We start from the raw sequence: 17,590 nt of genomic DNA on the forward strand, positions 1-17,590 counted from the left end.
AAAAGCTGTCCTCATGTCTTTATTTAAGATGGGAGTACGTAGGGGGTGCCTGTCTGGCTCAGTCCATATAGCATGCAACTCTTGACTTCAGGTTGTAGGTTCAAGCCCTACAGTGGGTTTAGAAATTACTTAAAAATAAAATTTAAAAATATGTATTAAAAAAAAGAAGATGGTGTGCCTAGGCCAGGAGTGCTACAAAGGATGTGCAGTTAGGTTACTGGAAAGGACACAGGAGGGGTCTGTTTCACATAGCTAAAGCTAGGATTGCGTGTTTCATGCCTTCTTTCATGCGGCCTTCTCTCATTTATTCTAAAAGTAATCTGTGATCACCCTCTCTATCCATGGAAGGATTAGCAGTTTCCATATTTAGTCAGCTGGTCCCCAAGGTCTAAGACTGCAGGACGCCCCACCTTCTAACAAGTGAGGCACACAGAGCTGGCAAATAGGGGCTTTTGCAAAAGGCTGCACGATTTCACCCAGAAGACTGAGGTTATGCCATTCAAATGAACCTCACAGAAGACACATAAAAAACATAAATCATGGGAATACTATGATGCTTCAGACTCAGAAATGGAATCCTCACGGTTACTGTAGAAAGAGCAAGTTAGGAAAATTAATTAGATCACTTAGGAGCCATTTTTTCCACATCTCTTTATCCTGTTAATCATGAATCTTTACCTCAAAAAAAGAGAAAAGTTTTCTAATTTTCAAATATTTCCAAAGTAGCATATGTAACCTGCCTAAACCTTTGAAAAGAAATGAACCCCCAAATTTAGTAGTTCAAAGTAAAACTTACTAATCATGAATAGACACAATACAACGTCTATTACGATTCAAACTCTTCCATTCAAGGTGATATTTTTAAACTAACAGTCTTTTGGTTCTATGAGGGATCCCCAGACATTAACTTGGAGCCTTCAAAAAAATTTGATATTTAACATTTGTTTGTAATATTAAAGATGTCCTCTGTCCAGAACACTTTACACCTTTGCTTTATCATAAGAGCTTTTTAAGGGAAAAAAACAAAAAGCAAACAGTTGGTTGTTCACAGGCAGCGTCCTATCACTTCTGTGGCATTCCACGTCACATGAAATGAAGATGTTTTGCAGATAAACATTCATACCATGTACTTAATTTATGCAACGTGAGTGCTTACAGGTAATTGAAACTGGGTACACGGAGGCTGACACTCTTTAGGACACAAACAATTCAGTCACAGTGCTCACTTTTCTGTTTAGTATAAATGAACTCTAATTCCAGGATGAAAAGATGGTTTTGAATAGATTTTTCAAGCGTGCATGTGAAAAGCATGGTTGAGGGTGGCTCTGCATGGCCCGGGTCACCCTGACCTCGCCAAACAAAGGAACCCCGCCACCGCTACTGCTTTCTGGCTGCTGCGTCAGAGCAGCGCTTCTCAGACAACTTGTTGACATTTTAGAGAAAGTCCAGAACTCTTAAGTGGGCCGGGGCTGGCGGGAAACCACAGGGAAAATGGCTTGGCTCTCTAAGGTGGGGGTGGCGTGGTGTCACGGAGAGATCGCTGAATGGGGAGCCCGGGTCCCCATTCCTCAGCCGGCAGCTCTACCCGCGCCACCCTGGGAAGGTGGCTGAGTGGATGACAGGGCAGCGGCAGCACAGAGGACCAAGCCCGGCCAAGCCCCAGACATGCCAGAATAAAACACACCATGAGTCAACAAAACCAGCTGGGGGTAAAACAAGAAAAGAGAACTTAACCTAAAATATGTCTCCCAAACATTTTAGGTGAATATATGCGATCACAGGGAATCGACAACTACATCTATCACGGCAGACGCTGAAAACAAAATGTGACGAACCACAAATTATATTACATTACTTCTTTCAAACAAGTAAAAAAATGATGATAGAGTAATAATGATGATATAATAATGGCACAAAGAGGTACTAAATACTTTGTTTAGAAGAACTGGAAAGATGGCCAGAAGGTAGAAAGGACAAAAATTATAGCAAAAAAACTGAAAATAAACACCAGCAAGAAAAAATGACGACAAAAATCCCCACATGTGGTTAAACAAAATCTAGAAAAGAATCCAAAAAAGTTAACTTTTAAAGACTGAGGGTACCAAAACCCAAGAATCAAAGAGCTGACTGGGGTGGAAATGCAGGGACCTTCCGTGGAAGGGAGTACGGGACCACCATGTAAACAGTGCTGGTGACTGAACTGTCACTCAGGAGTACATGTTAAGAACTCAAAACAGCTACTCGAAAAGCAAAGCAAGGCTCTGTCAATGATGAAAAACCAATTCAGATAAATAGGTAATAATGATTTCTGATATCAGTTCTTGGAAGAGAAAGGGGCTTACGAATAATCATGCAAAATGGAAAGAAACACACTAATACCAGCCAAGTATCCAGAAAAGATGAATTTTGTCTTTGAAAAGAGTAGAACATTTAAATCTATAGGACCTGAGGGAACTTGTGAAGCAAAACCTACAGCTACATAGATAATTAAATATTTCAAAATATATGCAGGCAAATAGTAAAATGGTCTCAACTATCAGGTTTAATGCCTACATCTCTTCTTACTGTCTACGAGATTTTTTTCTTTTTGCCATTAAAAGGCTTCACGATACCTATTTCAATGACTGTTATAAACATTCTTGCCCTTCAGCCCTGTTCTTACGACAGCCGTTACATACTCTTCCTAAACACACAGGAATACAAAGTTAAGTCAGGCTTCAGGGTCACCGGCCTTACGTTTGATTTCTCATTTCCTACTATTATTGACACAATTTTTAAGCTTTATTTCTAGGCTTTCAAGAAGCAAATACGAGAGGCTTCAGCAGTATTACACGCCATCACCATTTATAGTGTTATTGTATCAGTCAACATAATTGTTTCTCAAAGTGATGTTTTAAGGCCTAACGTTTTACAGAATGAAGTCTAGTTGACCCATAGCCCCAAAATGTACACTTACAAACAGTAGAACAAATATGGGCAAAGTACTCACTTCAACAGTCTCAATTTTTCCTTCATGGGGATGTGGTGTTCTTGGGTATATATCAACAAGATGTGGTGATGAATCAAAATGTAATCTTTTGAGATTTCTTCTAATAATGTCTTTACAATTCAAGCCATCAAAATTAGTCCTCCATAATAAGACCTTTAAAAAATTAGTATGTTGGCAGTTATCCACTTGCATGTAAAAGCACCAAACTGATTTTTATTTTTACAAAAACCAATATACATAATTGTCCCTTATAATAGGAGAGCTAGATGTATATTTCAACAATGCTATTTTTTTTCAATATTATTTGTCAAGTGTGGAAGGGAAAGATTTAGCACTTGGAATTGCCCTCATGCCCAATTTGAAATTCATACTAAGAAACAACTTACTACTTTAAATTCCCTTTTATTTTTTCAAAGTTCAAAATCATGCTTTTGGCTTGATAGTCCACCTTATTCAATAAATCTGCCTATGTATGACTTTGGGTCATACATAGGCAAAAATGCAAATTTGCTACATTAATTTATATTTACCATCCTCTGAGGAGCTTAACATTTGAAGAACAAGATGTAGAGATAAAAGATGAGGCAGGGTTCAAGTGGAAGTGCCACACCAGTATTGGGAATTCAGTGAGTTACACATATAGTTGTGTCCAGATGAGCTGCTGTTTGAGTTCCAGAAAGTACCAGAACTGGCACTATTTCAGCCGGGAGACAGCAGACTTCCTGGCATTAAGTTAAAATATAAACTCATTGATAATCCTCTTAACATATACAAAAGAGCTGATTGTAAAAACCTTAGCTGAGGTCTTGGATTCCTTTTCCCTAACCAAATCAGAGAAGGAGCTGAAAGATTTACAAACCTGTGCATCTGCACCTCCGGAGCTAAACAGGTCTCCACCTTTTGAAAATGAAACAGTAAAGACAGGTCCCTAAAAAAATAAAGGGAGATTTTTTTTTTTTTTAAGCACTTGGTATTGTTTTCTTATGTCCAGGAAGACTATTCATTTTTCATCCTATTCTATATAGACTATTTATGCAATAAGTCTGATAGAACATATCCAGTTGTTGGCAACTAATGTAGGCAGAGTAAAGATTTCAAAGCACCAACCCAATTATATTTGAACACATATAAATGATACTTGATTTACAAAGCAATACTAATAAAAATATGCAATACACGTTTTTCCCTTTAAAGAAAAGCTTGTACATGTGTAAGTTAACAAGAATGTCTCTGTGGTTAAGTCTCCAACTCTTGATTTCAGCTCAGGTCCTGATCTCATGGTTCGTGAGTTTGAGCCCCACACCGGGCTCTGTGCAGACAGCACAGGGCCTGCTTGGGAGAATCCCTGCCTGTCTCTCTGTCTGTGTCTCTCTCTCTTTTAAAAAATAAATAAATAAAAATTTAAAAAAAAAAAAAAAAAAAAGACTTTCTGGCTTTGGACTCTTTACTCAGAATAACAAATCACTGGCAGAAACCGAATGACAAGTCTGTAGGGAAGACGAACAAAGCCCCTTCCTGACCACAACAGGCTTCACTGAGTTCTCTCTTCACATGGGCGATAGTGAGTCACTGAAAGTTTTGCCAGCAGGACACAGACAGGAGGAGAGCTGTGACTGTTGAACACTGAGGTCACGATTGTGAGAATGATGAATTGGACTGAGAATGAATGGTTGGAGCCAGTTAAGAAATTACTGCAATTACCTAGGTGAGAGGTAGTGAGAACCTGAAATTAAGCCAGGACTCTGGAGTTGGACAAGTCACAAGATGTCCAAGGACATTAAAAACAAACAGAGGATACTAATGCTTTTTCTATATAAGAAAAATTTGGGGAAACCATCTTGCATTTTTCAAGTAGATCATCACACAGACTTAGGTTATTATAGCCTCATAAATACCTTTAGAGTGAAAAATTCCATCATGTGTAGTGTTTTCCTCCTAAAATATTTTGCTTATCTTTTTTTCTATTATTCTGTACTTCTTCCATGGATATTTTGATCCTTGACCACTTCTATTGGTTGTTTCTTCAATCTAAATCCATGGATACACATATATCTGAGCTGGTTAGTGTCTATTTCGGATTTGCTCTAACACAGCTGCAGGACAAATGATAAAGCAAAGCAGGAAGCCAGGCAGGATACATGAAGGCAGAAAGAAGTCCTTCTCCCCTAGACCACAAAGCCTATTCTATTTCTGGAGATAAACAGCTTATAATTGGTTAAAAGGAAGTACCTAGGACATCTTTAAAAAAAAAAAGAGAGAATGCAGGATGCATTCTAAAAAAACTTAGAGAAGTTTGTATATTTACCCAGAAAGGAGGAATACTTTATACACTTAAGTAGAGTTTTTATTTAGTGCATTATATGCTGGTGAGTGTGTGTGTGCGCGCACGCGCGTGTATCACTGAACAGGCTCAATAAATAGCAAGCCTCTTCCCCACAGGATTCTAAATCAGTTGAAAAATAAGACACAGGAATATCATCTTCCTTACTGGTAAGGGCTTTAAAGAGAAAATGTGGCTCTTTGTGGGTAAATGGGCTTTCTAGAACTGAATCCCAGTATGAGTCAGATTTGAGTACCCAGTCATAGGCAAGACCGGACAAGGGCAGGCCTGCCCACAAGAAATAGCAGAGAAAAACATTGAAGTCAGACTCCCAAGAGTAGAAGGCACTGGGCTCTACTCATGGAATTTCTCCTTCTAAACTCACCAGTGAGATTAGTGACGAGGAGGGAGAGGGTGTGAGAGGCTCAGTGTCAGAGCTGTGGAACAGCCTCCACATGAGGGGAAAGACCAGAGTAAGGAAAAGGCTTATCCACCGCCATTTGACCAGTCAAACCTATGCTACATACTGAGGAAGACAGCAGTGGGGGATTAATTTCACAGCCATTGAAAGACACACTGATTTTGACAAGAATTACAATAAATAATATTTCTAAGAGTTGCTTCCAGTGGATAAAAACCAAGTCCTGAAAGCAAACATTTTTTGTGATACCAACAACGTGTGCCACACTTGGAAAGATAATAAAGACATATAAAATGGATCAACACTTTAAAATATACATAATTTAAAAAGCACAAATCTTAGTGTCAAATACCGTATGTCCTTGAAGTGTGTATATAAGTCTTCCTTCTAAGAGATCCAGAATCTTAAGTGTGCCATCTGAAGACGCAGTGATGAGATAGTTACCCGAAGGATGGAATGACACACAATTAACTCCACCGCTGTGAACTGATTTATAGAAAACAAAAGCAAAACATTCAGAGAACAACTGTCAGTTCTAAAGATGTTCTCTTGCCCTATTAGCAATATTAGGCTGGAAACAACAATCAATCAGAGACAATGTCTCCACAACACCAAAATTCCATGTAGCTCACTAAAACAAGTAAGTAGTTTGCCATCATACAGCTTAAAGTTCCAGCTAATGAGACAGAATAGCTTTAAAAGTGAAAGTGTGACATGGAAAGATGATCTCGTTAACCATGTAACTCTAAACTCTTCAGATACATTACCCATATAACGTAGCCAACAATTGATCACCACCAGCTCACATAAGATATACAACCTAGCCTTAAATCAAATTTCATAGCCAATTAGTGGCTTGAGGCTCAGGAATGAAGAGTATGGAAGTACATTTGTAGGAGCCCATGGTCTTGCCAGCTTGTCCGAGAATTCATTTCTGGACACCATCCTTCCAACAGGAGGCAGTACGACACAGCCATCAGAAGGCTGTTCTTCTGAGTACTTTGTAAACAGAAGGCCCCAAGCTAGTTCCATCAATTATTTTAGCACGTTACTTACCCTCCTTAATCCTTAATTTCCTTATCTTTAAAATGGGGACAATAATAATAATACTCCTGAGGGCTGTTGTAAGGATTTAACACAGTATCTGCCACATGGTAAGTATTATACTTATTTTAAAAGGAAAATGTGGATTTAATAGAAATCCAAGAAATCAATTCATTTCTCTTCTAGCTTCAATGCACAGCCATGGCAGGATGTTGTTTTCTACCAATTATAACACCTATTTGTGCCCCTAGAACTCCTTCTGACTCAGAATTCAGAGTCCAATTCTACCCCCGACCTCTCACGTAATGCAGACAACCAACGTGTGAACAGCTTTCAGTAACTTCTTCTTTAACCGCCCCGGCATCATTTTTAAGGTCCCTCCACCTCTCTCTCCACTCTGACATCCACGCCAGCTTCTCACACCACGCTGTTGATGCAACTAATTGTCCTCTAGTCAAATCAAAGGCAGCCCGTGACCCTGTCTGAGAGAGCCACACCCCACTAAGAAGCATAGGCTGTGGGTTGAAGAGTTTCCTGGAGTAGGCCAGGCAGCACCTGGACTCTGTTGTCATGGAAACTGTTACCTTGATAATGCTGGAGCAATTTGTTTACTCTTATATCCCAGATTTTCACGGTATGATCAGAACCTGCTGAAGCTATGCATGTACCAGTAGGGTTAAAAGCCACAAAATTTGCAAACCTAGAAGGAAAGAATAAGATAGTGTAATATTTTGATTTCTTCACCTTTATTTCCTTATTTGAACTTCATAATTAAATGCCTCTTTAGCAAACTAACCCATATAACCACATAAATGCCCAAAGAGAATGGACTTACCCTACAGAATCTGAGAAGTTATTAACACACTGCTTATTTGTGGTATCCCAAATTTTAATAGTTTTATCTTCACTACATGATACAATCAGCCTTCCATCAGGTGAAAATCTGGAAAGCACCAGAAGATTATCTTTGTGAAAGGCTCCTGACAATCACCCCCGCCCCCTATACACACACACACACACACACACACACACACACACACTCCCACACACACATGTCAGGCTGTACATATATTAAATACCAGAGACCACTGCTAGCACACCATGCAGCAAAGTCATATCCTACAACCATCTTTCCAACTAAAAATAAGCATAACAAATTATAAGCACAATGACAGACCGTTAAAAAAAAATCAAAATATACTATATAGACCAGCCAATTTTCTTTTTCCCTTTTCTTACTTTAGTTAAATGATTTAGTTTTATAGCACTTGTTCTAGGTCTTTGATTCAACTTTGCCCTCCTCCTAAGCCAAGTACCTTGTTGTTGTTGTTTTTGTAAGTATTCTTTTTTCAAAAAATATTTATTTTTGAGAGAGAGAGAGAGAGAGAGAGAGAGAGAGAGTGGGGGAGGGGCAGGGAGAGAGAAGGAGACACAGAAGCTGAAGCAGGCTCCAGGCTCTGAGTCAGCATAGAGCCCGATGAGAAGCTCGAACCCGAGATCACGACCTGAGTCAAAGTCACACGCTCAACCAACTGAGCCACCCAGGTGGCCCATAAGTATTTTTTGTCTCTTTCTTCTATTTTTGTCATTTTCTGGTCTTATCCATGTGACCTAAGAGAGCCTTTACTACTCATCCCACTAACCCTGTACTGAAGCTCTTCAGAAGAAACAGATTGGCATGTTGAGAATTAAAATTAAATGATACTACCAACAAAAGCATCAACTCCCCAAGCCTGTAGTTTCCTGGACCTTGGGAGGCCCTAAATCTCCAGTGGATAGCTCATTTATACAGAACTGAAGGTCCTGATTCATGGACACACTTATCATCCACATGTCCCATTAAAAACAAATGAGTGCATTCTCAGACATTTCCTCTACTGTTTTTATGCACTCTCTTCCTTTAAGAATCTTTCCAAAGTTCGTTCTTTTTCCCCTAAGTGGTAGGAGAAAAACAGAAGAGTAGAAGACCAAGAAAAAAAAAACTGAAAATTTTTAGACCATTGGGAAACTATGAATAGTTTTTTATTATTAATATTTTAGTAATAACAACAAAAAATGACAGACTTAGGTCATAGACCAATTATGTTTCATTTTTATTTGTACTTTCCCTCTATGCCCAGATTACTATAAAGGTCATCAGTTAAGGGTGTGGATTATAATTGAAGGGGGTGTTTCGTGTTCTCTCACTCCTCTCCTCCCTCTCTGTTCTTAAGGCTAACCTAAAAATAATTCTTCCTGACAGAAACTTTGAATCTGTCATTTATGGATTTACCATATAAAAAAAGGGACATAGGAACGTAACTAAGTTCTTTGTGAAATAATCTTTTAAATTCAGGCAAGTAACCTTGCAAGAAAATGTCTTCCGAGCTGGGTAGTTCAGTTTGATTTTATAATAACATAGTATGTTATTAATCTTTTCCTCCAGAAAATATGTGAGAAAGATTAACATATGAAGGACAGTATTATAGAGAGGCTTCAAGTAGATGAAGCGTATGTTATACAGACCGGGGAAGAAAAACCTGCTCAGTATCCTCATGAAAATATAATAATACATAGTAATGCAACTAATACACAGAATCAAACTGTTTCTTTTTTTTTTTTAATTTTTTTTAAAGTTTTATTTATTTTTGAGACAGGGAGAGACAGAGCATGAACAGGGGAGGGTCAGAGAGAGGGAGACACAGAATCTGAAACAGGCTCCAGGCTCTGAGCTGTCAGTACAGAGCCCCGACGAACACACGGACCATGAGATCATGACCTGAGCCGAAGTCGGACGCTTAACTGACTGAGCCACCCAGGCGCCCCTCATTGATGTTTCTTAATGTTATCTTTTTTTAATGTTTATTTTGAGAGAGAAAGAGAGTGAGAGCATTAGTGGGGGGAGGGGGAGAGAGAAGGAGAGAGAGAGAAAATCCCAAGCAGTCTCTGCACTGTCAGCACAAAGCCCAACATGGGGCTTGATCCCACGAACTGTGAGATCGTGACCTGAGCTGAAATCGAGAGTCAGACATTTAACCCCCTGAGTCACACAGGTGCCCCAACAAGTTATCTTTTAGAAATCACTTAATGTGAGTATTTTAAATAAGTATTTCTAAGAGATTACTTGATCCTTACATTTTAAGAAAGCCATGATAAAAGAAATGTTTAATATAAAGATGAAGTGATCAAATTAAAAACAAAGTATAAAAATACTCAACTTCGACATTATCGGCCAAATACCACCACCTCCATTATCATCATTATCCTGCCTACATTTATTGAGCACACATGTCCGAGAGTGGTTCTTAACACATTACCTATAACAACTTGTTTAATCCTCAAAATAATCCTACTCAACAGGTGCTACTGGTAGCCTCATTTCACAGGTGAATAAACCAAGGCACATAAAGGGATCGGTAAACTGCCAGAGTCACACAGCAGGAAGATTTGAACCAGGCAGTCTGGTTCCACAGCCAAACCTCTCAGTCACTCTGCTTAAGTCCCTGACAGAAAGGCAACTTTCTTCAACTGGCTAAATTATTTACAGCACGGAAGTTCAGTGTGGCTTCTGGGTAACCACAGAAAGTTCTAAAGTGGAGGGAAACCATGAGGCAGGGCTCTTAGGAGGCCAGGTGACTGGGCTCTACCTGACAGGCTAACCACTAGACTATCCTTTAATAAAAACCAGCCTCTGCTGCCATACATTGTCAGTGTCCTTGGGGAGTTTATGGGGGAACATATTCATTCATTCAAATATTTTATACCTCCAAAACCAGGCACTGGGCCCTGTCCTGGGTAACTGGAATACAGTGGTGAATGAGACTGGTAAGATTCCTGCCTTCATGACGTTTGCACTCTAGGAAGGGCACACAGCAGCATTTTAGATAGTGCTAAGAAAAGAGTTTGAAACAAAAAGGTGCCAATTTGTCAACAGAAGTTCCACGAAAGCAACAGGATTTTAAAGAAACTTGTGAATAAAGAAAAGGGGGTATCTTGGCCGGCTAGAAATTCATCCTGAGCAGGAAGGGCTATAGCCCCGGAGAACTTCTAGGTACTAAAGAAATGAAGGGGATGCAAAAGTCAGATAAGTGGAGGGAAAGGAGGGGAAGAACCTGTGAGGGGTGGGGTGGGGGGTGTTCTACCCCAGCTCAACATGACCAAAGGGGGACCCGAGATTAAGGCTGTCCCCCTCCTCCGGACACCACATTATAATGCCTGCATATGTTCTCTATATACGTGTTTTGTTTTGTTTTGTTTTGTTTTGTGGGGGGGTTGCCTTGGGAAGGGTTATAAGTGAGGCTGGTGGTTTGTATCTTCTCTTCTCTCCTTTTATTTTAAATTAGATACATCAAAAATAGGTCGGCACCAATAAAAGAGGCTTCTCTTTGCCCTGACTTCGGTCAGTAAAAGGACAGTCCTTTCCTTTGTCAGGGCTTAAGCAACATCTAACTGGGTTATCAATTTTAAGAGTGTTAAGAGGATATAAAATTTCTACTGAGACATCACCAGATTTCTAACACTCTAATTCAGCACCACTCGACTACCTTTTAAAACTTCCAGAAAGTGTGTCATAGAGACAGACATTATATTAGTCAATAGTGACTGGCAGATGAGCAGACAGGAACTGTCTGTAAGGCATCTGGGAAGTTAATTGAACCACTGTTCAATCTCTTAAATATACTGGTACTTATTTGAGAGAATCAGGGAACTACTGAACTTCTTTCTAGAAAAACTGGTTCACAGGTCATTGAGAATAGCCCAGTGGCATAACAGGAGTTCTTTAACTTGGAATCTATGGAGTTCCTGCAACTGTATGTAAAATTGTATTACCATATGCACAGCCATAGAGCTATGCACATATTAGAGAGCCAAAGGGGTCCATGAACCATGAGAAGTTTCAAAGTGCTTTCATAAGAAACCAAAAACTTCCTTTGGAAATCTCTTATCATTGGAATAAATGTTCTATAAAAAAAACATTTCCAGCCCTCGGGCTTCTGACACCAAACAGAGTAGGCACTGTTCCATGTCTACTGAGAAATACATAATTAGTAATTGGACTTTGAAGCCAGCAGCTATTCAATAGGAGGGGGAAGCAGTAAAAAGTAGTGGAAATAGACTGCCCAGTCAGTACACGGTCCTGAATTCTAGGGCCAATTCTGCAACTGTCCGGCTATGTAACCCTGTGAAATTCAAAACCACACTGGCCACTGTTTTCTATTTGTATAATGAGGGTGTTTGGACAGCATTCAGAACTAAACTTTCATAGACTCATTAAAAAAATATATTGGCAGTCTCAGAGTTTGCTTTGGTGGGATTCTGTGTTTACACACTGAAGGTGAAGTTCAAGGCAATAAGCAAAACATTTATACTTTTTTAAGTGTTGGTCAGCATCAGAAGAGAACCCATCTGTTAATTGCAGTAACAGGATTCATTCCTACAGCTGCTGAGAGACAGAAAGCAGATGAAAGAGATATAAAAAGATTTAAGTATGCCATGAAACATGTTAATTATTTGTTGGGTCATTTACCATTTATATGCCCAGACTTCTCTCCTGGGATCTCCACCCATAAGTGTAACTGCCTACTGGGCGTCTCCTCTTGGATATCCTGCAGGCACCTCCAACTCTGAGCTTGTCCAAATCTGAACTCATCGTCTTCCTCCCTAAACTGTCCTTCTCCAGCGTTCCGTTTCTCAGCAAATAGTCCCTCAGGCCAGAAGCCTAGGAGTCATGCTTTGTGCCTCTTCCTCCTCTACACCTCCACACTCCACACATCAGTTCCTGTCTCTTCAAACCACAGTGGGAACCAATGTCTTCTATCCTCCGCAAGCAACAAAAGTGATCTTTAAACATTGAATCCCATTTCTCTGATTAAAACCCTTTGATGATTTTGCATTTCCCTTGGTGAAAAGCCTAGCATCCTTACCACTGCTTACCAGGTCCTTGGGGTCTGCCCTCCAGTCCCTTTATCACCCTACTCTTCCTGGCACACACCCCTCTTCTCTCAGGTCCTTGCTCCTGCCTCGGGCATTTCCTCATGTGCTGTTCCCTGCGCCTCAAATGCTGCCCCCTACTCTTTATCTAGTTTAAAATACATAAGAAGATTTTACTCATCCTGCAAGTCTCTGCTCAGTGTCACTTCCTCAGTAAGGCTTCCAGACTGCCACCCCCTGACCCCCAGTAGGTTAGTTCCTCAGCATGTGGTCTTAGAGTAGCTCCTGTTCATACTTAGGTCATCCTTGCAATCAAGCATTCTGTTTACTTCCCCAACACATGTAAGCTCCAAGAAGACAGAAACCATGTCTGTCTTGTTCACTGTTGCATCCCCAGACACCGTGCATGGCACGGAGTAGGTCCCTAGGAAACATTTAAGACAGTTAAAAAATTTGTTTAAGATATTTGGGTCTAAATATTAGAGCCAACGAAAGCTGCTGTTTAAAAGCTACAGTTTGTTACACAGCATGAATATACCTAATGACATCTAACTGTATGTTTTAAAATGGTTAAAATGGTAAGGTCGATTATATACATACATACACACATACATATATGTATTATATGTATATATCTCTTGCCACTACAAAGAAAAATCTCTTCAATTCAGATGGTCAAAGATCACTTGTAACACTACAACAACTGAAAATTAAAGGTAGACTTTTCTCCTAAAAATTAATCCTGGAAGAGCAATAATGTTGGACAAGTTGGCTCAATAGCCTCTACTTATTTTTGATTGAGGACACTATAAAAAAGCACACATTATCCAAGAATATACATTATTTTAAAAAATACAGGGCTATAATAATTTTACCTATTAGAAAATTTCTTTGCCACTAAAAAAAGATAACATATATATAATGATCAATGTTTTCTTCATTAGTCATTAAAGAAAAATTTAATGGTAAAAAAAGGAAAGTACAGTAAGTAAAAAAACAGTCCATAGTGCCATCACTCAAAATCACACTTAACCATTGTACGTATGACAGGTACTTTATCTTTTATATTATAATCTAGAGTTCTGAATTTTGCTCCCCACCCCAACATGAACATTTTCATGTCATTACTTGCATATACTCTCCTTTTAATGGCTATATAATAGTATAAATTTTTTGAAATAGTTTTATTTGGAAAATCGGTTCTTTCCAATATCTCACCATTATAAATTATACTGAAAGCAATACCTCTGAATTCAAAGCTTTTTCTTTTGCATACAAAAGGGTATTTAGAATACATTTCCAGTTGTGAAGTCACTGCACCAAAGACATCTGATATAGTTTGCAAATTGATTTCTAAAAAGACTATACTAATTTATATTTTAAAAGCATGAATATATTTTCCAATAGACAGCATATCTTAAAAATATTTCTGTGAATTAAAATGTATCATCATAAACGACACTACTCCAAAGAACATAGCTAGTTATTCATCACCTCCTACACGAATAGGCACCATCTCTATGCCACAGAGAATAGGTCGAGGCTCCAAGAACAAACTTATGGTAAGTACTAAGCACAGACAGACACAGAATTTTAATTACTTAAGTCCACGGTGTATGTTTAAAATTCAAATACTAAAGGGAAAAACAATTGCTCTGCTAACCCTCTACATTCATTTCAATACACTGCTCATATATCAGGAGGAAGAGTAGTATCACTTGAACAATTTTTAATGTTTAGTTGTTTAATTCATCTACAAATTTGGTAAATGTACGGTATGCAATAGAAATCCCACTTATATTTTTCCAAACAGAAATCCAGTTGTTTTAACTTTATATTAAACAGTCCATCCAGTTCCCCACTGATTGGAAATATCATCTATCATAAAACATACATGGGTATGCTTCTAGTCTTTCTATGACCTTTTTTTCCTAATATTATACAATTATCACCATATTTTAATTTCTATAATTTTATTTTATTTACGTTTATTTATTTATTTATTTATTTTGAGAGAGAGAGGGAGAGAGAAAGAGCGCATGCATGTGCACAAGGAGGCGGGGCGGGCAGAGAGAGGGAGCGACAGTATCCCAAACAGACTCCACACTGCCAACACAGAGCCCAATACAGGGTTCGAAATCACAAACCAGGAGATCATGACTTGAGCCAAGATCAAGAGTCAGATGCCCAACCGACTGAGTCACTCAGGCACCCCTAATTTCTATAATTTTATACTGTGGTCTGACAGCTGGTTGGACAAGTTTCTTCTTATTCTCTTTCTTGTCATTTTTTTTTTGTTGGCTATTCTTACACATTTAACTCACCCATGTGAATTCCGAAACTGGCTTGGTAGGCTCCAATAAATTCCTTTGACAGAAGTTTTAGACAGAGGGATTAATGGTTATCAGACTTATTCTCCTACGATAAACAATCATACAACTGGGCAAAATATATGAAGCAACTGTTTTTAGGCACCGGAGAAGAGACAGCACACGGTTGTGAATCGTGAGAGGCAGATAACGCATACGAGGTGAACACCAAACCTATCCCAGATTTCTACCCGGGAGTATTTTCCAAACCATGGCACAAAGACATAGAGCCCAAGGAGACAGCAGCAGTCCAACTGAGCAGAGGAAACAAAAATCAGAATGTAGAACTGGGCTAAAGGGCTGGAAGTTTGAAGACAGGGTGTGAGAGAGGAGCTATGAAGAGCAGAAACCAAAAAAAATCTGCCTCTGAGGCCCCTTGAGTTTGGTCAAAAACAAAGCTGCTAATGCTCTGGGCAAAAAGGCTTGGCAGAGAACAACCACTGGAGACTATGAGCTGAACAAAGATGCCAGAGGTTACATAGAACTGAGAGATGTTCAAGTTCTGGGCAGATTTTGCAGAATGCTTCAGACATTTGGTGGCAGCCCCAGAAAGGCCACTAGTACTATAGCCCAAGTGTCAAGGCTACTCTAAAACAGTCTAAATCCAAACCTCAAGAGAATCTAGTTGAGCCATCAAAGAGTTAAGTGCTTACCAGAACAAAACTCAACACTTTTTAGAGATGATAGAGTACTTTATGTTCTCAAACACTTAGCAATATTTGGGCACACAATTTTATTTTATTATTATTTTTTTAATATGAAATATAGTGTCAAATTGGTTTCCATACAAGACCCAGTGTTCCTCCCAACAAGTGGGCGCACAATTTTTAAAAAATCACATGATATACAAAAAGCAGAGAATCTTGACCTAGATAGGACATAGATGTTAGAATTAGCAGACAAGAACTTTAAACAATTATTATAAATATGTTTAGGATTTAAAGGAAATGATGGACATAATGAAGAAACAAATGGGGAATCTCATCAGAGAAATGGGTAAGCTTACAGTAGATTAGACATTGCTGGAACAGAAACACCAGGGAAGTTGAAGATAGGCCAATAGAAACTATACAAACTGAAGCGCAAAGAGAAAAAAAATTTGAGAAAATAAGCAAAGCCTCAAAAAACTATGGGATGATATCAAGATTCAACATATGTGAATTTGGAATCCCAGAAAAAGATGAGAAAGAAATGAGGGCAGAAAGATATATGAAGAATAAACAAAAATTTACCAAATGTGATAAAAATATCAACCCTTATATCCACATAGCTCCATAAACCATGAGAAAAATATACAAAACCATAGGTAGGCTCATTACAGTCAGATTGCTATAAAAAAAAAAAAAAAGGTGCATTACATATAGGAGAATAACAATAAAAATGACTGCTGCCTTCACATGAAAAAAAAAGAAAAAATGCAAAGCAGAAGACAATGAAAGGACATCCCCTAAGTCCTAAAAGAAAAAGTATCCACTAAATTAGAATTCTACATCTCAGCAAAAATATCATTTAAAAAGGATAAACAGGGCATATCAAAAATAGCTATTTCTCATACAAATGATTGTATAAGAATTTTTGGAAAAATTTTTATCATGTTTCTTGTCTGATTCCAAAGGGCCCATGATTGCCCTTTTTTGTAGTGTTTAGTTTCCATATATGAATAAAACTTCTTATTAAAAAAAAAAGAAAAAAGGATAAACAGGAGTGCCTGGGTGGCTCAGTTGAGGGTCTTGATTTCAGCTCAGGTCATAATCTCACAGTTTTAAGATCGAGTCCCACATCAGGCTCTATACTGGGCATGGAGCCTGCTTAAGAGTCTTTCTCTCCCTAACTTGTGCCCTCCCTCTCTCTCAAGATAAGATAAATCAAAATGGATAAACAAAAAGAGAGAATTCATCACCAGGAAACCCACGCTACAAGAAATAGTACCTGAAGTTTTTAGGTTGAAGGGAAATGATACCAGGTGGAAACTTGGATCTATTTACACAAAAGATTAAAGAGCCCTGGAAAAGTATATGAGGGCAAATATAAAGACTTTTTTGTTTCTTATTTAAAAGAAATGAATTGCGAGCTCATACCATATACAGATGTAAAACTGTTAAGAGTTGGGAAACTGGAGATAAATTTTTGTAAGTTCTGACATTAGAACGTTTATAAGTTCTAATATTATACATAAAACTGCACAAATTAATTCAAAAGTAGACTGTGATATATTAAGGATGTAGACTGTAACTCCTAGAGGTTACCACTAAACAAAAACCCAAGACAAAGAGTAAAGCTAAAAAGCCCAAAGAGGAGATAAAATGGGATACTAAGAAATAAGCAATCCAAAAGAAAGGGAGAAAGAAATAAACAAATGGGACAAATAGAAAACACGGAGTAAGATGGTAGACTTAAAACTAAGCATAGGAAGAGTTACATAAATATAAATGGGTTAAGCTCTCCAATTAAAAGGCAGAGATTTTCAGACCCAAGTATTTAGAAATAAAGTTACCCTCTGATAGTTAAATACATGAAGTACAGCCAATGGATAAATA

At 38.4% G+C, this 17,590-nt stretch overlaps 1 protein-coding gene across 8 annotated transcripts in view; it reads right to left on the reverse strand.

The window, feature by feature from the left end:
• POC1B (POC1 centriolar protein B) overlaps positions 1-17,590 on the reverse strand; it is a 95,146-nt gene that overhangs the window by 43,414 nt on the left and 34,142 nt on the right. For all 8 annotated transcript variants that reach the window (XR_009617099.3, XM_060656810.3, XM_060656807.3 and 5 more), the window contains 5 exons: positions 7,610-7,717; positions 7,359-7,474; positions 6,083-6,216; positions 3,849-3,917; positions 2,990-3,142 (listed from right to left, as the gene is read on the reverse strand). Coding sequence is in view for 7 of the 8 variants with exons in the window: in XM_060656810.3 (XP_060512793.1) it covers positions 2,990-3,142; positions 3,849-3,917; positions 6,083-6,216; positions 7,359-7,474; positions 7,610-7,717 (580 nt within the window). In the remaining variant the exon portion in view is untranslated. The remainder of the gene's footprint in view (positions 1-2,989; positions 3,143-3,848; positions 3,918-6,082; positions 6,217-7,358; positions 7,475-7,609; positions 7,718-17,590) is intronic.

This window comes from Panthera onca, chromosome B4 (assembly GCF_046562875.1).
Source record: "Panthera onca isolate mPanOnc1 chromosome B4, mPanOnc1 haplotype 2, whole genome shotgun sequence".
Taxonomy (NCBI): domain Eukaryota; kingdom Metazoa; phylum Chordata; class Mammalia; order Carnivora; family Felidae; genus Panthera; species Panthera onca.